Source organism: Neomonachus schauinslandi, chromosome 4 (assembly GCF_002201575.2).
Source record: "Neomonachus schauinslandi chromosome 4, ASM220157v2, whole genome shotgun sequence".
NCBI classification, from domain to species: domain Eukaryota; kingdom Metazoa; phylum Chordata; class Mammalia; order Carnivora; family Phocidae; genus Neomonachus; species Neomonachus schauinslandi.
In genome coordinates this window covers 9,125,474-9,148,019 of record NC_058406.1, presented here as the reverse complement: position 1 = coordinate 9,148,019, position 22,546 = coordinate 9,125,474, and the positions used below count along the sequence as shown (strand labels likewise).

General features: G+C 54.9%; 1 protein-coding gene and 1 long non-coding RNA gene across 5 annotated transcripts in view; one reads left to right on the top strand and one right to left on the bottom strand.

The window, feature by feature from the left end:
- The first annotated feature begins 4,360 nt into the window (after positions 1-4,360).
- The window catches only part of DHRS3 (dehydrogenase/reductase 3), a 36,891-nt gene continuing 18,705 nt past the window's right edge, over positions 4,361-22,546 (top strand). For 2 of the 4 annotated variants that reach the window (XM_044913880.1, XM_021683454.2), the window contains exon 1: positions 5,250-5,444. In XM_044913880.1, the coding sequence (XP_044769815.1) occupies positions 5,250-5,444 (195 nt within the window). Of the gene's footprint in view, positions 5,129-5,249; positions 5,445-22,546 lie in introns of those variants that run through there. The other 2 variants (XM_044913881.1, XM_044913882.1) reach the window with 2 other exon arrangements.
- On the bottom strand, positions 5,080-5,766 carry LOC110574680. The gene is made up of 2 exons (XR_002479977.1): positions 5,500-5,766; positions 5,080-5,354 (listed from the first exon to the last, which is right to left on the bottom strand). It is a non-coding gene; the product is annotated as an uncharacterized LOC110574680 (long non-coding RNA).

Genomic DNA, 22,546 nt, shown 5'->3' with positions numbered 1-22,546 from the left:
AGGACACTGGGGACCAAGGAGGCAGCTAGGAGGAGTCTCCTGGGGGAAAAAAAAGTAGCATAGGAGCTAAAGGAAACATTGCAAAACGAATAGGTGTTTCCTTGGCCAGAGAGAAAAGATCCTAGAGAAAGCGTGTTGGGGCGGGGGCGGGGGGGGGGGCGCGGTTGTGGGGTAGAAGGTGACGAGGAAATGAGGGCAAGTGCCCAGCCTGGCGAGGTGTTTCAGGGCCCTGCTCCGGGGCAGTCCAGGAACGCCGCAAAACATAAGCCCCGTAATCTCTCTGCATGGGGCCAAACTGGCTCCCCAGCAACATGGAAAGGGCCTGACAAGCAGGGACCATAAAAACAAGAGCTGGTACTCACTGAGCTCCTGGTAGGGGATTTTCCGAGTAGCTGAATCTATCTTCATTGTTACCCACCTTTACAAATGAGGAAGCTGGGGATGAGGGGCTGGCAGAGCTGGGACTTGAACCAGAGCTGCCGGGCTCTGCTCCTCTCTGACCCAGCACGCTTCACTACCCCACAAGGCTCCGGGCCCGTCTGGGGCAGCCCAGGGAGAGGACCCCACCAGGGTGGGTTGGCTGCAGGATGGACTGAATGGGAGAGTGTATGTACCTCTGCTCCTCCAGCTTCTGTTTTCTTCCCTGTTAGGTATCTGTAGAGCTGCTGAGAGCCACCAACCCAGAACAGCCCAGGAGTGAGGGCTCAGTGCCCTGATAGACGCTAAGGGCAAAGGAAGGAAGGGCTTGCCCAGGAGTGTAAAAGCAAGGGAAACTTCCTGCAGGGCCCGGAAGTAGCAAGGGGCTGCGGACACTGGGTGCCCAAGAATCTCCTGCCTGGCCTGCATGCACACTCATGGGCCCCCACCCTAGGATGCTGGTTCTAGTAGTCTAGGCTGGCAGCCCAGGAATCTGCATTTTGACAAGCGCCCAGGTGATCCTACACGCTGTGAGAGACATCCATGGATAAAGGAGACAGAACATGGCATTCGACCAGGGGTTCAAATCCTATCTCCATCTCTTAGCTGTGTGATCTTGGGTGACTTTCTTGACTTCTCTGAGCCTCATAAATAAAAGGCAAGGCTTGATGCCCGTTTATCTTTCCAGCTCTCTGCTGAGATGGTGATAAGCAACAAGCCATGAACATTCGAGTGCTTGGTATCAGGGCTGCAATAGTAAGTAAAGAATAGGGGACCCAGTGGGGGAGGCGGGAGGGACACATTTACAGGCTGGTGGCCTATCCAAGGCCAGCAAGTTTCCCTGCTAATTGCAGGGGAGGCTCTCCTGGGGGCCCACCTCTAACCCTGATGCCCGGCTGGCTCTGGGCTGGAAGGCAGCTCTAGAACTGCCCAGCTGGGTCCTTGCACCTCCTGTGCCCGCCCTGCACCAGGAGAGCTGAGTCATGGAAAAAGTTAGTTCTCCAGGCTACAGCTCACCCCCCCCACTCCATCAAACCCACAAAGGCTCCTTTCACTGATTTTGGTTGGGGGGGGGGGGTGGCTGGCTGTGGGGCCCTCTCCCTGGGCTGGGATGTGAAATTTCAAACTTCGCCCTGGAGTTAAATTCCCCACCCCTTGCCCCCAAGGAAACTAAGGGAGGAGGGGTACCAAGAGCAAAGGACAAGGGATGGGAGAGGGGGGAGGGCGGGGGCGGGGCGGGAATCCTGTCTCGTGCAGTTCTCACTAAAGCCAAGCCACAGGGACCCTCTGGACACCCCCCAGCCCAGTGCCCCCTCAACCTCATCTTCCTGGGGACCAGGTTGGGGGGGCACAGAGGAGGTGACAGACAGCACCCCTCTGGGCAGCTGATAATGGAAGAAGCCTGAGGCCCACAGAGATGGCAGGCCCACAAAACCCACATCCTGAAGGTAGGACAAGTAGGAAGAGGGGTCTGCTGCTCAGCCAGAAGCCAATCCCCACCCCCTTTTAGGACTGCCTGACTTGTTCCTTTTTATTCTGCTTTCCCCCCAAAGCTGATGGCTGGGAGAGGGAAGGGGCCCCTCCCTTGTGGCCTTCCGTGAGTCACCTGGATATGCTGTGCCTGTCTCCTCCTGCATTAAACGGCTGGGATGGCACCCATCTCTGCAGGCAGTCTCATTTCTGAAATCAGAATATGTGTAAAGGGCCCAATACCCTGGAGGTTAATGTGGGTCCTCAACCTCCTGTCTGCCTCCTGCCCGCCCTCCATCCTAAAGACACATGCAGGGGAAACATAAGCAAGACCCAGTGGGCCCCCAGCCAGTCTGGCATCAGAATGGGGCAGGTAGATTGGGGACCAGGGGGCACGGGTGAACATTCCACGGTGTTTATGAGCGGCTTAACGTCTCTGTGCTGGTTTTCTCCTCAGTCAAGCAGCAGGCACATGCGGAGGTGGGGCTATGATCTTCACAGGCCCTTTTAGGCTTGGAGTGTTGCCCTGATGTAGGAGAAAAGTCTGGAAGCAAAAGGAGAGCTGGTGAGTGAGCTGGAACAGGGGAGGCCACCGCTGGGGCAGCTCGGAGGCGCAATGTCGCAGGCAGGCCACTAGGCGGCCCCGAGGATAACAGATGACAGATGACAACAGGCTGAGTGCTGGCTTCCAGCTCCAGATTTCCCCAGCGTCTCATTAGCAGGCCCGCTGACACCAGGCGTGACTGGGTAGAAACGGCCTGTCTCTCTCGGGTTGGGATTTCTTTTCCATTTTTAGAGACCTCCAAGGTGGGAGGGTGCAGGCACTCTGATGGAGTCCTGCCTTTCGCCATGGCCTGGGAGTCAGATGAAGACAAGGCCTACCCTTGGGTCACACTTTGAAAGGGTTGCATGGAGACGGGAGGGAGTCTCATCCCCACTCTCTCCTCCCCTTGCGCCTGAGTGGGGTGGTGTTGGGGGAGAAATCAGGTCCGTATTCGAATCCCTCCTTCCTGTAGTTTCTGGCTGGGTAACCAGGAAAATGGAGATACTACAACCCGATTGCAAGGTCAGTGGGAGGATTAAATGTCAGAATATAAGCCCTCCGTGTAGAAGCTCTCTTCCAACCCCACTCTTGCAGTGGCTCTCCAGATGATGAGTTTCCCAATTCACCTGGAAGGAAGATCCTCACCTGCAGAACTTCTTCCCCTAACTAGAGAGCCTTTGGCGGGAAGGTCATCCCCAGCCACTGCCCGCTCCCCCCTCCCCAAATCAGTTTTTCTGAAAGCTACTCTCTCACCGGGATCCTCAGCAGAACTCCCAGGTGGAGCACTGAACAACCTGATTCCAGTGCACCCAGCCCTGCTGAATCAGAACGTCTGGGGGTGAGGCCCGGCTTCCTCGCCCCAACAAGCCTGGCTGGAGAACTCCTGCCCCAGATTAGAGAGTAGATCCCTGGCTCATCCTCTCACCTCCTGGCCTGGGACAGTCAGGGTCAGTGGGAGGCAAGTCCCATCAGCACTTCTAACTGGGGTTGCTTTTGTGTGACTCACTTCCCAGACTTCCTGCAACAGACATCTCTAAATAGCAGGGTCCCACCCTGAAGCACAGGAGACACTCTCCCCAGGGAGAGGGCAGGAGGTGAGAAGGTGGATGCAGGCTAGGGCAGCCCAAGGAGACCCAAAGACAGAAGTCGCTGCCTGCAGGAAGGAGGGGGATCCTGCCCAGGGCATCTTGTTTACAGGCTTTTGTTATTAAAGAAATTGCTGTCAGTCAAGGTAATTCTACCCCGGATGAGCAATAAATATGCTCCCAGCTAATCTTATGGGGATTTTATTGGCACCTTGGGGGCAGAGGTTCCTTCACCCGGCTCACCCCCTCCTCTCAAAGCAAAATCCTGCTTCCCAGCTGCCCCCCACCCCCACCCCAGCAACAAGAAGGACCCGGGCAGACTAAGAAAGTGCACTCTTAAGTGAAGACAGAAGGCGTCTGGGCAAAGGGCGGGAGTGGTTTCCTGGTCCTACCTGGAGGCAGGGGGTGACCAAATAGCCTGAAATAACCCCGGGTCGACCTGGTTGGATCAAAGCGTGCGCGAGCTCCCCCGGGCCTGCCCCGCGCGCAGGACCCGGCACCTGGCCGGCGGGCGCCCCAGCTCGGGGAGACCGTGGCCCGGGCCAGGAGGACTGTCTCGGGGAGGGAGCCGGTTCGCAGGAGTCGGTTCCAGCGTGTTCGAGTTACTGCTGCGAGCCCTCAGGGACACCGCGGGCAAGTCCCGGCTTGCAGAGAGGGGAGCCAGCCGGGGAGAGCGCGAGTCGGAGCGAGCCCGTGTGCGCGCCCGCGCGCGCGCCCCGCACTGCGCAGGGGGAGGGGAGGCCGCGGCAGCCACTCAGAGGAACGGTAGTGAAGCCTCGGAACAACTTTAACTGTCAATCAGACTTAATGGGGTATTAAAAAAAATGGGGAGGGGGGAGGAAAGGGCAGCCCTCTCGCTCCGCGCCGCTGCTGCCCCGGGAGCGAATGAATAAGGCGGCGCTGACGAGGGCGTCCGATCCACACGCGCTCCGCACCCGGGCCCTCTCCAAGTTGGAAAGGACAAAAAGAAGGCAATAAATGCTAACAAGGGAGAGAAAGGGAGCCGGATCGAGCGGCAACTCCCGGCCTCTGCTGGGAGAGGGAGGGCGAGAGCCGGAGAGAGCGAGCGCGCGCGAGGGCGAGCCATGCACGTAAAGAAACTGACACCCGGACCCCCCACTTCTCCTGCACGTTGCTGGCAATCAGATCGCGTTTAAGCAATTTCCTGAGCCCAAGAATAGCAATGAGTCGGGAGACTTTCGCGGGCTGAAATTGGGAGCTCCAAGCACTCTCCCCCCACCACTTTTTTTTTTTTTTCCTGGAGAAGGGGTGGGGGGGCGCTACAATTTGGAAACGGCATTTTTTTTTTTAATCTTGCACTTTGAAACCGCGGGACTGTAGCAGGGTGCGCGCGTGTGGTTGGTGCCTTTTTTTTTCCCCCTGCCTAAACTCCTCTGTCAGCCTGTAAACATTACCTGAGAATTCCCCAGCCGAAACGGCTGCTGGGGCAAGAAACTTCTTGTTAGAACTTTCCACCTCCGGCTTCCCCTCCAGCCCTCTTACTGTCCCAACCTTCTCAGACGCTTTTTCTCCTCCCGAGGAGGATTTATCTTTTTTTTTTTCCTCACCCGGTGTTTTGCATTTGGGAAGAGGTGATTTCAAGAGTGGCCAGGTGGGACGCCTCCCCCCTTAATTCGGTTTATTTATTATTGTTTGGGGTGTTTTCTTTTTTAATTCCTGTTTTGCTCGGTCCGGGGAGTTTCGCCCCCCTGCCCGGCTCCGCGGCGCGGAGGATGGTGTGGAAACGGCTGGGCGCGTTGGTGGTGTTCCCTCTGCAGATGATCTATCTGGTGGCCAAAGCAGCCGTCGGACTGGTGCTGCCCGCCAAGCTGCGGGACCTGTCGCGGGAGAACGTCCTCATCACGGGAGGCGGGAGAGGCATCGGGCGCCAGCTCGCTCGCGAGTTCGCAGAACGCGGCGCCAGAAAGGTACCGGGCACTGCGACTCCAGGGGGTGGGGGCTGAAGGTAAGGGGGACGCCCACCTGCTGCCGCAGCCGGAACCCGCGCCCGAGAGAGTCGCCGGCCATCCTACTTCTCGGCGCCACCCGCGAGTGCTGAGCTAGTCAGTTTCACCTTGTAAATTTCCCGGGCACCAGGCTGTCTTTTTTGGCAGGTCCGGAGCTGGTCTGGTCCTTTGGGGTCGTGGCTGTCTGGCCGTTCACCCCCACCCCGAAACCGAGGGGACCCACCCATTTCCCACATTCCTCCCTCCCAAAGGAAGGTGTTGTGTTTTCTCTGCCTTTCCCCCATTGCCACCACCCTGGTGAGTGCAGGGTGTGTGCGCTCCTGGGTAGAGCTGGGAGCCGCCTGCTAGCTGGCTTCGTATTTTCCTTGGCAACCCGCTTCCCAGCCCCAACCTGGGCGGCTGCAGTTCTGGAGGCACGAAGAGAGGGGATACTCGGTTTGGGTTTGAGAGGGGGGAGCGGTCTTGGATGTCTAGCCCACGGGACAAGCTCTCCCACGCCCAGGTGTTTGGAAATCTAGAAAGAGGGTGACAGGGGTAACCAGCAGCTGATAAAGAGCCCTTGTTCTCACCTTCAACCCTGCCCCCTCCCCCCAGATACAGCCCCAGAGGGGATCCCTCCCCATTAAATGAGGAGGTGGCACTGTGGGGAGGGCCCTCCTTCCCCAGGGCTGCCTTTAGCTTTTTGGTGGTTACAGCATCTCTTCCTCTGGTTTTCCCAGACCTGGTGCCTGAGAGTGGGGAGGGTGAGCCGGCTGTCACCCAACTCTGACCCAAGCCAGGCTGACTCACCCGGTGACTAGAGCAAAGGAGAGAAAGATTGGAGGCTGGCAGGCTGGCCCTGTGAGGAGGAAGAGCAAAAACAGGGAATTAGTTTGAAACTTGTTGGGGGGTGGAGGGGTGAAAGGGCCAGCAAAGCCAGCTGATCTGACATGGAGCCACATACCTAGGGGATTAAGTAAATACGTACTGTAGGATAGCAAACCTGCCTGTAATTCCAGGTTGCTTTTGTTTTGTTAAATACTGCCCTGAGATTTACAATTCCTCCGGGGTGGCTCAGACTGGGACTGAACTTTGGAGCCTGAACTATCAACCAAAGCCGATGGCAGATTAACTCTTCCCCTGCCGGGCCAGTGTGGGGGAGGGGAGGACCCTGGTGGCCTTGCTAGCTGGAGTCTGCTTGTCCCTGGGTCCTGCTTCTCCTTGGGTGGTTTGGACAGCTGCTTGACCTTGCAGTTGGAAGGGTAGTTCGGAAGTGTTTTTAACCCTTGGACACACTGAAAAAGGAGAAGTAAGAGTTGTTCTCAGCAGTTTCATTTCCTTGGGGTGATGCCCCATTGGAGGGTTCCCAAAACCCTTTGTGGAGGGGGATCAGGAGGTGTCCTTGTAGGGGTATGTGAGGTTTGGGACAGTCGCGTGTGATTGTCATTCCTTAGCTGTCTGCATCCCGCAGAAACTTTCTTCCGACTCTTCCAGCTGGCCCAAGTCCTGGTCTCTTTTACTGCTTTTGTAACTGGCTGCAGTAGGTTTACGAACGAAGAACTCTTTTAGTCAATCTGGAAAAACTTGACTGACTATAAACAATCCTAAATTAAAGAAGTATATGGCATTGGCGGCGGCGAGGGCTGGGGGCGGGGGGGTGGCGGTTAGTGAAATAGTGCCGAGTGGCACCCTGCAATTTCATGCACTGGGAGCTGTGTCCCACCTGACTTGGAATGGACATTCTCTTCCAGGGAATAAACTCAGGACCAATGAGAAATATGTCTTAAATTGATATCGGGTCACCAGAAATGGGATCCATGGGGGCCTGTGAAACTTCCAGTGCCATTCATGCTGGGTTTAGTCATCAGCCCTCAGGATGAACCAGAGTGCTCCCTATAACTCGTAACTGTCTGACCAATTACTAAAGCTACTTTTATGAGCCCTCCACTTGCTGCCATGGTGGGGAATTTGGAATCTGCCTGAGTCCGTCTGGGGCCCTGGGACAATCCCAAGCCAGGAGTGTTTGGGGGCCCATTGGGCTTGGGGACAGAGGGCCCTTCGTTGTGGAGTGGGGAGTTGGAGGCCGCATCTGAGAGCCCTTCCAACCTGGATTTGGGTGGGATTGGATCTGGAGGGTGAAGGCCCCCAAAAGGGAAAGAAGGAAGGAAGACCAGAGCCTCTGCCAACAGATGGCGTATCCAGAAGAGAAGTCCGCTTACCTTTGGGAAAGAGTGACAACCCAGTTTCCCATAATGACCTTGGGCAATATTTGTGGGTGGGAGTGTGCCTTAGGCTGCAAAGGTGACCCAAAGGAGGGTTTTTCTTAAAGGGATACAAAGGCTCCGGGAGTTGGAAAGTGCCTCACCTGGAGACATCTGTCCTTACCCACAACATATGGAGGTTAACCGAGGCAGGGCCAGCCATGGTTAGGGTCTCCAAGGGGAAGGTTGCTGCTGGGTTATTCCCACTACACTCTTTTTTTTTTTTTTTTAATTTTCTGTGCTCCCCTGGAATTCCTCCCACAAAAGCTTTCACAGAGCTTGGGCCCATCCCTCTTCCCCTCAAGGCTCCTGGCTAGCTAGTCAGCTAGCACAGCCTCCAAAGCCTTTGACTTTGACCGGGTTTTAGCAGGGGCCCCTGGGAGGAGGAGAAGTGGACTATGGTATTCGAAGTGGCTTTTACAGCTTTTGCTCCAGTATGAGGCAAGTGGCTAGACTAAAGTCCTGGGCTGCAATTGCAGGCCCGTGGAAGCAGGGGCAACAGATGAGGGCCGAGTCCAAACATGAAGGAAGGGTGCAGCCGGGACTCAGGGACCCCTTCATTTCCGGGAGGCAGTATGAGAGCTGGCTGAGAGTTGCATCTGCTTGGCTGTTACTGAGTTTACAATATGTGGGTCGAGAGCCTTGTTCCTAAAGCAGCTAGCCAGGAACTAGCCCTTTATGTAGATTTGTGAATCCTATTCTCCTGCCCCATCCGTTCAGCAAGTCCCACCTCCTTCCCATTCCTGACGCTGGGGCAGGCCCAGGTCCATCGATGCCACGATGACCGGCTGGTTCACCGAACCTGCTTGAGGTGTCTGTCAGGTGTTTGGCACAGCTCTAGGCGTGAAGGGGGTGGGGGGGGTGAGTGGGTACAACAAAGACGAATAAAGACCCAGAGACATGGCTGGGTGCTCAGAGTCAACAAATTACAGTATGTATTTGTTTCTTCTGGCCGTGTAACAAATTACCACTAACTTGATGACTTAGAACAGGAATTTGCTCTCTCTGAGTTACAGAAGCCAGAAGTCTGAAATCCAGGTGTTATCAGGGCCCTGCTCCCTATAAGGACTCGATGAGAGACTCCTTCCTTGCTTCTTCCAGCTCTGTGGCTCCTGGTGTTCCTTGGCTTGTGGTGGAACCTCTCCAGTCTCTGCCTCCTCATGGGGCCTTAACCTCTGTGTCTGTCCAACTCTATGTCCTGTCCTCTCCTTATAAGGATACCAGTCAATGGGTAATGAAGCCTCAACCAGTAATGAGGCTTAACTAATTACAACTCCAAAACCCTATTTCCAAATGAGGTCACATTCAGAGGTTCTAAATGGGCTTGAAGTGCTCATTGGTGGTTGGGGGGGGGACACTACATAGTGGGAGCCCAGTAGAGCTGTTAATCCATAACAAAGGCTCACAGAAGGCTTCATGAAGGAGGTGGGATTTGAGTCAAGAGTTCCAAGTAGAAGGGATGTGAAAAGATCACTCCAGGTGCAAGAAACCACCTGATCAAAGACTATGTACCCCACTGGAATTGGGGAAGGGAGGCGGAAGGCAAAGAAGGACAGTATTGTACTGTGGGATAGGGAGCTGGGGAGGTAAGCAGGAAGTTGGTATCTCGGACCCTGAGTCAGGCCAGTACAGATGAGAACAGGAAAAAGGAGGAAGAGAGGAGAGGGGTCCAGACAGGGATTCTTGTGGGACCTAGAGCCACCAGGACGAAACAGCTTATTAAACAATGATGTGGGGCGCCTGGGTGGCTCAGTTGGTTAAGCGACTGCCTTCGGCTCAGGTCATGATCCCAGGGTCCTGGGATCGAGTCCCACATCAGGCTCCCAGCTCAGCGGGGAGCCTGCCTCTCCCTCTGACCCTCTCCTCTCTCATGCTGTTTCTCTCTCGCTCGCTCTCCAATAAATAAATAAATAAAATCTTTAAAAAAAAAAAAGATGTGTGAAGGTCACAAAAAAGGGGGTGCTATGGGAGACAGCAACGGCCCATTTCCCCCGCCCTCACCCTGAATGCAGACTTGGCTGGAAGTTCCTGGGAAAAGGACCAGGCTCCTGTTTGATGCGGCTTGGAGCAAGAAGGTAGAGCACCTGTCCTACCTGTGGCATCTAGGGAAAGTCTTTCAGCTTGGAGCATCAGGTCCTTGGGTTTCAAACAATGGGCCTTGCACTTTGGGCCGTGTTATGAATGGGCAAACACCTCCCTCCCACTGCCCCACCCACTTCCCGTGGGGGGCCAGGCGCAGAACTGTGGAGCTATCCCAGCTGTGGCCTGGCGTCCCTGGGCTGGGAGGCAGAGACTGGGTTCTAGACCCAGCTCTGCTACAACCCTAGGAAAGTAACTACCTTCTCTGGGCAGCCGCTGAGAAGCACACCTATAAAATGAGAGAGGACACAATGACCCCTAAGATCCTGGCATGACTTAAAGGTGTCATATCATGGGTCAGCCATCCCAGGAAAGCAACACATTGCCAAGCTTCCCGAGCTGGGAGGAAGAGACCTCTTCAGAACACATTTGTCCTCTTCCCTGCTGATCTCAGCCTTTCTTGCTAGTCCTCAGATCCCATTGACCGAAAAAGCAGCAGCTTGGTGTTAGGAAACATGCCTGCAGTGGGTAGGAGGCTCACTCCCACTGCTCAACTATCTCAGTAGCCTCCAGCGAGCTGTCAGCCATGGGTTTATTTCAACTCTTATAGAAGATATTAATATTGTCAACCCATAGCTTTCAGGAGATCAAGGGGCCCAAATTCCCCAACTAGCGTATCAAGGAGAACTTCCAGCTTTTATCCTAAAGTCACCCAATTGTCTTTTAGGGCTTTAGAGCATGCTCACTAGATCTGGTGATACTGAGCTGAGTTGACAAGTTCATGTTTGGTCTACAGCCCATCCGCGAATCTTCGCTTACACTCCAGGCTCTCCTGAGCTTCAAGCTTCTCAGAGCCTCTGGCTCTGATCCCTGCCCAGAGCCCTCTGATCTCTCTATCCTTATGGTTACTTTCCCTGCTCCATTTCCAGCTTGTTATTTGTCAAGGTCATCACTGAGAAATCTCAGCCAGATTTAGGAGAAGGTAGCCCTTGGCCGTCTTTTTCTACCTGGGAAAGCTCTCTGGTTGTCCCAGTCACTGCAACTTGTCCTGGAAGGACCTTGTCCCAACCTGCCACCACCATCAGAATCCCACAGGGTTCTGGGCATTGGCACAGGAACGATTCCAGACCCAACGTTTTCTCCTTTATCCTTGTGCAAAAGCACGACCACACCTAGAATATTAGAAGAGGCTTGCCTGGTTGTTGCCTTCAAAAGACACAATCTAAAAATACATCAAGTATATAACATATTTGAAAGGAAACATTTGAAACCTATTATTCAGATGAACCATGAAGGTCAGGAAATATTAAAGCCCAGTGAAAAGGAAAGAGTGGAATCTGTTTAGACACTAGCATTCTCAGATGGACACGTGTCCACGGTGGGACCAGTGCGGGAGGGATTTGAGCTCCAAAAATCCGAGTACTCTGGATTCGCAAAAAGAGAGCGCCAAATACCAGAACAGGTTCACCTACGAGTGGTGGGTGGGAACTCATTCATTCATTCATCCATTCACTCGTTCATTCACTCAACAAACGGCACTGGGGATACAGTAATGAGCAGACAAAAATCCCTAGCCATGTAAACAGCGGACAGTTCAGGGAGGAGGACAGACAGATAATAAACAAGAGACATAAAATGGAGAGCACATTAGGTCGTATTAAGTGCTACTGGGAAACCCAAGGAGGCAAAGCAGACCAAGAGAACCTAGTAGGAAAGGCGGGAGTAGCAGCCTTCCAGGCAGGCCAGGGGTGGGGGTGGTGCAGGGCAGGGGGTGGGGAGCAGGGCGGGCAGGGGGGAATCAATCCCACGAACTGGCTTTGGCTTTGAAGCTGAGTGAAGCTGGGGGCAGCTGGAGGGTTTTGAGCAGAGAAGTCCACCAGGTCCTGATCGTTCTTGCCAATGCCTCCGGCAAGGAATGCTAAGCAGCTTGAGGGGGACCTGGCTCTGGGTAATTGTGACTCAGTCAGATGGGTCCATCGATTCAGCGAGCTAGGCCTTGGAGCTCCCGCAGGCAAGCACATAAACGAGGTTCCCTCCCAGTGGCACTTAACGGTCTGTGACAACTGTTTCTAGGTTGCCAGCCCCTGATGCTTTGGAAAGATGAACCAACTCCAGCAAGATGACTTTAATGGTAATAAAGATTAACTCCCCCCACCCCCACCCCCCCAAAAATAAAATAAAAGCAAATGTATTGGTGCCCAGAGTGAAGGAGACACTTTTCTGTTCCACTTGGTCGAAGGACTTCTGGAGCACTGTGGTCAGTATTGGTCAACACTTTGAGAGAGTCCTTGAGCCTCTGGAGGGTGTCCAGGAAGCGGGCTCAGGATGACAAGGACTAGAAGCCATGGCTTAGGTTGGATGGCAAATCCATGGGTGTTTAGTTGACGACTTCAGCGACCTGGTCCAGGTGGGATGGCGGGCCGCACCAGGCAGTGGGGAGAGCTCGGGGATGGGGACTGGGCTCCCGCCCCAGGAATGCCTGCCTACCCTCTGGAGCCTTCTGCAACCCAGCGGGCTGCTCTTTAAGTGAGTATGCCGTGGATTCCTGCAACGGGGAGGTTAGGTTCTGGGTGACCACCTGGGTCCCTTCCACCCTTTAGGGTCCATGCATCCTTGTTAGCAGGGTAATCTCAGTGAGGACAGTGACCCAGGCAGGGGCCGGAGGAGAAGATACCAGCATCCATCAACCAAGGCCCAAAAGAGGACAGCCCTTCTCCACATGACTTCCCCAATGGCCTTCAGAGGTTCTGTCATTCCTTCCAAAACCTGGGGTTTTTCAGGGTGTTGGAGAGAGGACGGGAGGGTGCAGGGCAGGCCCCCGTTCACATCCTTCACACCGACCTTGAGTCATAACTCAGACCCTGCGACACCCTAACTGGATGCTGAGGGCCTCCTTGGGCTCCTGGTGGTCCCGGTGACTGCCATCTGCAGCTGGGTGACTGTTGTACTAAGGTGACAGGTACTGTCCCCCACATGACTGTGATAGTCTCCATGACAGTTCAGTGCTTTTTCACGACCACTGTCTTGCCCGTGCCCGGAGTCAGGCGTGATCAGCCACCCATTTGTCAGATTCGGGTTAAGTGAGTAGCCCCGGATGCTTGGCCAAAGGCAGGCTTTGAATTATTCCTAGCTTAGAAACGAGGCCCTTTGCCGTGAGGACCGATCATCTCAGCCTGGCCCCGCCTGCCCCAGTCAGGATTACAGAGGGATGGAGAGACAACGTGTTCAATAATAGGGACCAGTACACAGACGGTTCTGAACAGAGGATTGATAAGCTGTACGGGAGTCAACAGGATGGGCTGGGGATGGAGTGAGTTCATGTCCCCTTGACAAAAGTAGTTTGTTAAGCACCGAGTAACAGTATTTGCATACAATGAATGGGATGCTTGCCAAAGGGTTAAGGTAGTCAGTGGTTATCAGGGTTTGCTCTCAACAACCAACTGATAAGCAGGAAAACAACACAGTTGTACTTCATTTGGATAACCAGGGTAACACCTCAAATATGCAAGGAGCTAGATTTGCAGGAAGAGTGAATGCTAGCAACTTCCAGTTAATCCTGAGGCTACCCAGCTGGATCCTCCCAAGTGACCCAGAGCTTTGATAGTACAGAGAAGGGAGCAATCACTGTATTAGGGGAAATCTTAGAAGACTTCTTGAAGGAAGTGGCAACTGAGGGAGTTGTAGTAAGTCTTAATCTCTTGCTGTTTGTAGAACGCTTTGAGGACCTGAAGAAAGTATAAACCCCGTCCTAAGAATACATGATACACATTTTTTAAACTTCTATGGGGTCCTTGGATGCCCCTGATGCCTATCCCAGCCACGGGTTAGGAAGTTTGGTGCTAGATCTAATCACAATCCATCTAAGTCCCTCAGGCTTGGATTCCTGTGGAGGACTAGAGCTCATATAGCAGAGGCAGGGGCCCCTCTGGGGTCCTGTGACCCAGAAGCCAGAGCCAAGCCCAGGTGGACAACACGGTTTTGTGGCCTGGTGGTGCTTAATGCCAACAAGAGTCACCCGAAACGGGCCACCCGGCCCAAGCCTTTCTGACTCGATTGACCATCCCCTGCTTTGGGGAACGCAATGTTGAATTCCCTTTTCAGTGGCCTTTCAGGGAAGCGGCTAGAAAAGCATTCTGATCATGAATGATATGATCACTTTGTCCACATCTGAAACATACTCCTGGGGAGTTGTTTACGGGTCATGGTCTCCTATCTGTATGCCTCATTCTACAGGCCTTTGGCCCATCTGGGCCCCAGCAGCCCCCAAGGCAGACCCCAATACCATGTGAGGTTCTAGGACCCAGTTTTCAGACTGGGTTCCAGAGCATCCGAGGGGTTCCAAGAAGGTGGAACCACTTGGGAGGTGGAGAAAATAGGGTTCGGAAGGGCCCCCAACCTCCATTTAACTAGATCAGCTTAACTTCTGTTTAATACTTTTGAATTCCCGTAAAATTCTTGTGTGCATTTTGAAAGAATGCCATTACTTTAAAGAAAAAACGTAGCTGTTCCAGGAAATGCTCAGGACACCCCCCTCTCCCCAGTTGATCCTCACTTGGGTGTGTCGCATGTCATCTCAATAGGTCCTCGATCTTTGGCTCTTTTTTTTTAAGATTTTGTTTATTTATTTGTCAGAGAGAGAGCACAAACAGGGGGAGCGGCAGGCAGAGGGAGAAGCTGGCTGTCTGCTGAGCAAGGAGCCCAATGCGGGACTCAATCCTAGGACCCTGGGATCATGACTTGAGCTGAAGACAGACGCTTAACCAACTGAGCTACCCAGGCGTCCCCTCAATCTCTGGCTCTTTACTCCAAGGTGAGGAAGCTTATGCACTGACAGGTCCTCATCTGAGCCGGTTCCTTTGCCCTACAGGAGAGAGACCCCCACCACTCCCACCCCAGGCGCCTGGAACCCCGGGCCCTGCTCAGCCCTCAGCCAGGGCCCCTCCACCACCACTAGGGCATCCATGAGCTAAAAACCCTAATTTCTCAACCAGGATTGAGACGGCCTCCCAAATTCAGCATCCAGCCCTGAAGGCATGTGATTTGGTCACCCCAGCCCCAGAGCCCGGGACTGATCCACGGGCTGTGTCCCAGCCATGTCACAGCTGCTATGGCGTTTTGAGAGGCAGAGGCCAGCCTACTGGCCACAGCACTCATGCATAAATTTAATCCCATAAATACCTAGGGGGCCTCTCAGCAAACTGCTGTGTGACCTCAGAAAAGGGACTTTATGTTTCTGGGCTTCAGATCCCCCATCTGAAAAATGAGGGTGTGATGATTCAGTGAAGTAACAGGTGTAAACCTCCTAGTCCATCATTTGCACAAAATGGGAATGGGGAGTCAGGGACTGGGGGCAGTGGGGAGGGGGATACAGTGGACACTCCCCAGCCGTGGCTGTCTACTTTTTGCTTATGGAACCAGGTCCTCAGCTGGGCCCAGGGGGCAAAAGGCAAAGAACTTGCTGGTCCGATCTGTTCTGGTTCTGAGATTCCCCAGGAGGGTGGGGATTCCACCCACGCCACAGAAACCCTCAGCGATTTTAGCTCTTGACCCTTTCTAGAGATAGTGGGAGGGAATCTCTCTTCCCACAGAGAGGGCTCAAAGCCTGGGGTTTTCCCTCCTACTTGAGGCCTCCAGTCCTGTTGAGATAGCTGGTAACGACCATCCCTTTTCTCATGAGCAGGGGCTGGTCCAGTGCAGGCCCTTCTGTGGCTGAAGAATAGAGGGTGCCAAGGGCTGGGCCTCTGCTCTGCTCCCGGCTGCCCACTCCCCTGCAAACCACCCCGCTTCCCCTCCATGGGTATATTAGTCATCTTCATCTCTGCATCCAAGTAACTCAATTGGTCAGGGGTGGGCGGTGGTGAGGCCAAAGGTTCCGGTTACCATGGCAACTCAGCACGCTCTGCAGCTGCTGGTGGCCAGGTGTCTTCTCCGAAAGACTGTAAGACCCTCTGGGAGCAGGGGACAGGTCTTCTTTCTCACCAGGTGCCCTCAGCACCCCTGGCACACTATCAGGCACAAGGCAGGCGCTTAATAAATGTTGGTTGCCTGGGCAACGGCATGACCCACCCATCCTACTAGTGAGAGCCTGTGTTTACTGAGGACCTGCAGCGCCCAGGGGCCATTCTGAGCACTGCAGATGTAATAAAGTCATTAGCTCCCCACAGTGAGCGGCAGCCTTGGTACTGTTACCATCCTCTCTCTACTGGTCAGGACTCGAGGGGTCAGTAACCTGAGATCACACAGCTAGCAAGCGACCAAGCAGGATTTAAATCCAGGGTGTCCTCTTGAACCAGGGAGTTTTGGTGTCTCTTCATTAATCATTCTGTGGAACAGAACAGGTCTGTGGACAGCCCCTAGCAGACTCTGTGCCGGGTGCCTTTGGCAGCCAGGGTGTCTAAATGAATCAAACCACCATAACTACAGCTTTCCTGATGGTGGGGCTGGAGGTATCCTTCAGGTTGGTTTGTTGGCTCTTGTGACCAAAATGTCTATGGGTCGGTCTACTTCCGGGCATTGCTTTAGGGGCCCAAACCTGGGTTCAGTGGTGTCAGGATTTGGTCTCTCTTTGGCCTCTTTGGTCCTCTGCCACGGGGCTGCTCACGTCTGCCCCTTGCTGCCTTAAATACCGCCCCCCTCAGCTCCCAGTGCAGGGGCTAGACCCGTATCTTCTGCTCCAGCAATTCCAGGAGGGGACTTGAGTCTCCCTGGCTGTGAGGGTTGAGCCTGAAGCAGTCACTAGTGATGGGTCACAGGCCTGTCTCTGAGTCAGGGGTGGACCAGCCCTAGCCAAGTCACAGTGTTTGAGAGTGGGGAAGTGAGCTCCTGTTGGGGCAGTGGGAGTGCTGTTACCAGGAGCAAGGGCCTTGGGAGCAGATGTCCAGGACTCCTTGTGGAAGAACCAATCCAGTCCTTCTCAAGTGGAAACTTCCAGGAGATCCAGGCCCACCTGTTAGCCAGTCCTCCCAAGTCTGGTCCTGCAGGCCTTATCAGGTCATTTACGGACACTCAGGGGCTAAAAGGACAAAATGCTTCTTTCAGGGTTGAGCAGAAACCTCCTTGCCCTCAGGGAGTTTGTAGTTCCCAAAGAGGCAAAATGAGCAGCCAGTCAAGGTGGCCTAGCAAGTTGTCAACAGACTTTGTGACCTTCTCTAGCAGCTTTAAGGACACTATGATAGGAAAGGAAAGGAAGCCCCTTTACTGGGTCACTGTTCATAGTGGTATTTTCCTGGGTGTGAGGAGCCAGTTCTCCCTCCTTTCTGGCTACGGGCAGGTGAGCCGAAGGGAGCCCATACTGGGCCCTTCCAGGGCGGGAAGAAGAGTCTCTGGGGTCCTAGAGACTCGAACTCCCAGGACCAGGGTACTTTGAGAGCCCAGCCAGCCAGCAAAGCCGGCTCCGACCCTCGAAGGCAGGTCAGCCTGGGGAGCTGGGGCCGGGGTGACCACAAAGGGCAGCATGACCTTCCTGCAGGCAGGCCGGCAGTCCTGCCAGGCACGCCCAGATGACATCAGGCCACCCTTGGCTCCCACACCCCGTGTCCTCACTTCTCCCTTGGCACAGAGGGGGTCCTGCCTTACCTCTCCAGGCCACTTCCCTGTGAACACAGAGCAGAGCAGGTGGGGTCCTCCAGGCCTGCTAGGAAGAGAGTGGGCTGGGACCCCAAGTGCCCTCGAGGGCCCCCTTGGCTGGCAGACCCATTGTCCTGTTTGAGGGGCCATCTCTTGAGCCTTTGTGTTGGGAGGGGGGGGTGTGCATGTGTTTGCCCGCACGCGCATGCACACCCACATCCATTTGTTTTTCTTGCTCAAGAGGCCAGTATAGAATAGTTGCTCAGATTTTAAGCTCGGAAACCAATGAACCAAAGGTCATACGTTGGCTCTTCCACGTACATTGCTGAGGGACCCTGGGCAAGCTTCTAGACCTGTCTGAACCTCAGTTTTCTCATCTGTAAAATGAGGACTCAGGGAGATAATGTATAGTCCTGAGCACAAAATGAGTGCTCAGGACGTGCTGGTCACGGTGGTAAGGCTATCAATCCTGTTTGACTATTCACTCCCACCGTCCCGTGCTCTCTCTACAAAAGCATTTCTTTTTGACTGGTTTATTTTATTTTATTTTTTTAAATTTATTTATTTATTCGAGAGAGAGAGAGAGCCCACATGACAGGAGGCCTGGGGGGAGTACAGAAGGGGAGGGAGACAAACAGACTCCCCGCTTAGCACGGAGCCCGATGTGGGGCTCGATCCCACAATCTCATGACCCTCAGATCAAGACCTGAACCGGACATTTAAACGACTGAGCTAGCTACCCAGGTGCCCCTGTGACAGGTTTGTTTTAAGTAATGCTGACAGGTGAGCTGGGAAGGGGCTGCTGTGCGGCTGGGAGCCCACAGACTGGGGCAGACAGATGGAGTTTCAGTCCCAGCCTCTCTGGCCAGTGGCCTTGGCCAAGCCCCTCCACCTCTCCGTAGGAGCTTCCTGTGGGTGCTCTAACACTGCTGCACCCTCAGTGACTTGAGACAGCACGCATTTATGCTCTTCCAGCTCTGGAGGTCAGAAGTCCGACACGGGTTTCACTGAGCTAAAGTCAAGGGGTCACGGTTGCCTTCCTTCTGGAGGCTCTAGGGGAGAATCCATATCCTTGCCCTTTCAGGTTCCAGAGGCACCTGTGTCCCTTGGCTCATGGCCCCTTACTCCATCTTCAAAGCCAGCAGCTTCCATGCTCACATCTTCCCTTTATTCCCCTCTTCTGTCCCCCTTGTCCAGGTTTCAGGCCCCTTGTGATTATAGTGGGCCCGCCTGGATAATCCGGGATAATCTTTCTATTTTAAAGTGAGTTGATTAGCAAATTTAATTCCATCTGCAACCCTAATCCTCCTTTCCCACGTCAAGTAACACATTCACAACTTCTGGGGATTAGGACCGGGTGTCCCCGGGAAGCTTTCTCATCCGCAAAGTGACAGTGCTAATCCCAACCTCCCTCCCGGGGCCGTTGGTAGGATTCCAGGAGATGGTCCAATATGCTGGGCAGGGGCTCAGAAAATGCCGGTTGCCCCTGCCCAGAGCACCTGCTGAATACAAAGCTCTGTTCCAAGTGCCCCCCTAGAGTCACCAGGGATGGAAGATGTCACAGTTCCCGCCACAGAGTGGCCGGCATTGTGACTAGGGCAGGCTGTGGCCTAAGGTTTGCCCTTGGAGAGCAAAACAGAAACGGTACTTTTATTGACCCTGCGCTGGGTGGGCAACTGCTCCACAGGAGAGAATACTCTGGGTCAACCCGGAAGGCTTCCTACTGGGAGTAGATTTGACAGGAGGGCAGGACATATGTAGGGGGCTCTCCCAGGTCTCAGGGACCCGGTGGGCATCACAAGGAAAAAACACAGGTCTGGGTTCCAGCCTCAGTCTAGCTGGGGAAATGGACCAGTGGCCTGGGCTTTCCAACCAATGTCTGACTTTGCTGTCCGCGCAGTTCTTCCTACACATGAAGTGACTTACAGGGACAATCTGGTTTGCTCCTCAGAGTAACCCTATGAGGTAGGAACTATTCCTGTCCCCATTTTTAAAATGAGAAAACTCAGGCTCAGAGAGGCTAAGTACTCACTTCACGTCACACAGCACCCATAGTCATGGGATTGGAAGCCAGGTGGTCTGGCTTCTGGGGAAGGAAGGCTGGCGGTGGCCAGGCCGGGGGTCTCAGGGGAGGCACTGAGGAGGATGAGGTGGAGACCACAGAAAGAAAATACCCCAGGCAAAGGGGAAGAGCGTGGCCTGGCTGGAAGGGAAGTGTGAGGAGGGTGGTGGTAGGCGGGCAGGGCAACCCCTCACGGCACTTAGTGGCCACGGAGCATGGTTGGGACTTGATGGGGAGAGCACTGGGGAGCCACAGAAGGGTTTCTACACGGTGCAGGACCAGACTGGGTTCCTGGAAGGTGAGGGGAGGCTGGTTTTCTGGAAGAATTCTCCACTTTGTGCTGGGCTGGTGCTGAGGGGAAGCCCCTCCTGGCCCAGCTTCCTGGGCCACGCAAGGCCCATGTGGGTTTGCTCCCAGCATCCACGCCTGTGCAGGATGTGTCGGCCAGACCGATTCCCGCTGCAGTGTCCATGCTTCCCTGAATCCCCCATCCCTCCGGGCCCAGATCCCCAGCCTGATAGCATGACGCCAGCCAGCCAGCAAGGTCAACTCCATGGCGTTTGACCTTCATCCAGCAGAGATTAAACCAATTCCTAATTAACAGCCTGTAGGATAGATAGTTACCTTGGCACAGCTTGCAAGTAATTTAAAGCTTGTCCTCAGGAGACCGGGCCATAAATCATGCTTAATTAGCCCGAGGTCTTCCTGGGACACACCAGCTGTGTGTTATTGGGCACACGAGCTCAGGGAGCTCCGAATGTCTGGTTGAGATAGGAAGGGGATGCTGAAAGAGATACCCCAGTGAAAAAAATCTGCCTTTTCCTTCCCAAAGCAACAGCTATATTCTCACCTCTACCAGCAGCTCCTACAAGTCTTGCCAGGGTTGGTTTCCCAGCTTAGCCACTCCTGGCCAAGCCCTTGACATTTCCAGGACCTCAGTGCCCCATCTGTAAGATGGGCCAATAGCTCAGGTCCAAAGCCCCTTGAGGACTTGCTTAAATGTGTGGGTGAAATTAAGAGAGAAAAAAAAAAGAACCAAAAAAAAGGACTTTGGAGATTTGGGATTTGGGAACTGAGGCTGAGGGGTGACAGCATTGGGTACCCCTGGGTATTGCTATCAAGCACCTTCTGTGGAATGGCCCTGCCCGGCTTCCTGGGTGTGGCACCTGTGGGGACACTCAGGGCCCCACACTCAGGAGGGTCCTGCACTTCTGAATGTCCCGCTGTTGCTGTCTTAAAATCCTCCATAATTTTTAAACTGGGGCCCTGCATTGATATTTTGCACAGGGCCCCACAAATGATGTGACCACTCCTCGTGATAGCCATGATTTCATTCATTCATTCACATGACCATACCAGGTGCTGGGAATTCATCCTGAGAGCCTACATTCTAGAATGTGTGTGTTGGGGGAGCAAAGAACTAACTGTTAAAATTTCGGACAATGACAAGATGCTGTCAAGACCATAAAACAGGGTGATGGGAGGGAGAGAGATTTAAATATTAACTTCGGTGACAGGGAAGCTGGTGTTAAGCTGTGCTTTGCTACGTTCCTGGGGTCCTTTTTAAACATCTGTGGTCATTTCTAGTTTCCCCCAACCCCCACAAGGACTTGAATTTGTGGAGTCCAAGTAGGGGAGCCAGTGTGGGGGTTCCTTGGGCCCAGGGGACTGTTTACTCATATATCCCCACAGCTCCCACCACTCACAGTAAACCCAGAAGGCAAGTTTGGTAGGTGGGTGAGGAGAGGCCCTGCCTCAGTTTCTCTGGGAGTCTCCAAGTTCTGCATCGGACCCCTGCGTCTGAGGCTGCTAACCAGCCCCTGCAGCCTGGTGAGGGTTTCTTGCACTTTTGACCTTCCCACCCCAGCACAGGGAGGCCAGTTTCGATTCTCCCCACTTCCCCAGAGGGAGATGGTGAAGCCCAGAGATGCCAAGTGACTCATCCAAAAGTCACACAGCAAATCCACTCCAGAGCACAGTGCCGCCTGCGGGCCCCAGCCAGGCTGCCTTCCATTCCCAAGGGCATGCTGTCCAGGGCTGTTCTGGGAGCTCCTGGGGTCCCCTGCTCGGGGGAGGTGGGGAGTGGCTGCGGGGCAGCCATCCCACGGCTGGCATCTGCCGACACCTGGAGGAAGGGCCTCTGCACCCCAGCACTTCTGCTTCCATGAAGAGGGATGAGCTTCCCAGAAAGCCGCGCAAAAAGGCAGGCATTTCCCCAATCTGTTGGGCAGAGAGCCCAAAGCTGACCCCAGAGGCCCAGCCCTCGGTTTGGGAGGCCCCCTGGGGAGGCAGGGGATGGGGTCCCCAGCGGAGAGGCTGACCCCAGCTGGGTGGAAGCTGACAGCCCCCCCCGCCCCCGCCCCCGGGATGCTCGGGAGGAGGGAGGCTGCGCTCCAGCTGGGCCGGTGCCTGCCAGGGGGGCGGCGGAGGGTTCACGCTGCGGCCAGCAGACTGGCTGCGTGTTGCAATGTCTGGTGGCGTTTGCAGCATCCTGTCCGTGTGTGCAGCTGGGGTAGGCTCAGGCCGGCGCGGAGGAGCGTGTGTGGCGCGCAGGCCTCGCGGCCTGGAGCCTGCTGGCACCTTGCATCTCATTTACAGCGCCGGGTTCAGTCTCGGGCCAGCGGCGCCCCTGACGTCACCGCGTTTGTTTACCCCTCGGCCGCGGGGAGGAAGCGCAGGCGGTCCCTGCGGCTGGAGGGGCACCCCTTCCACCCCCCTGTCGGCGACCCGACCCCAACCGGGCCTCCTCCCCGCGCCCCCCCCCTCCCCGCGCCCCAACCGCGCCCCCACCCCTATCCCCAACCTGGCCCTCCTCCCCAACTCCCTTACCCCCTCTCCATCTGTGCCCCAACACCCACACCCCAACCCAGCCCAACCTGGTCCCCACACCCTACCCCAACCATGCTTCGGACACCTTCCAGAGGCCCCTCCTCACCCTCCTCACCTCCGGGACCATAGCCCTGCCCCACCCCCTTCCACATCTACCTCCCACTCCTCTCCCCCACCCTTTCCCTTCCTTTTCCTTCCGCCAAATGGGATTCGGGCCCAATCCCCACCCAGGACTCCAGCCCAGCTCCATCCCACCCCCTCTCTGGACCCCCGCGGGCCCCTACCCT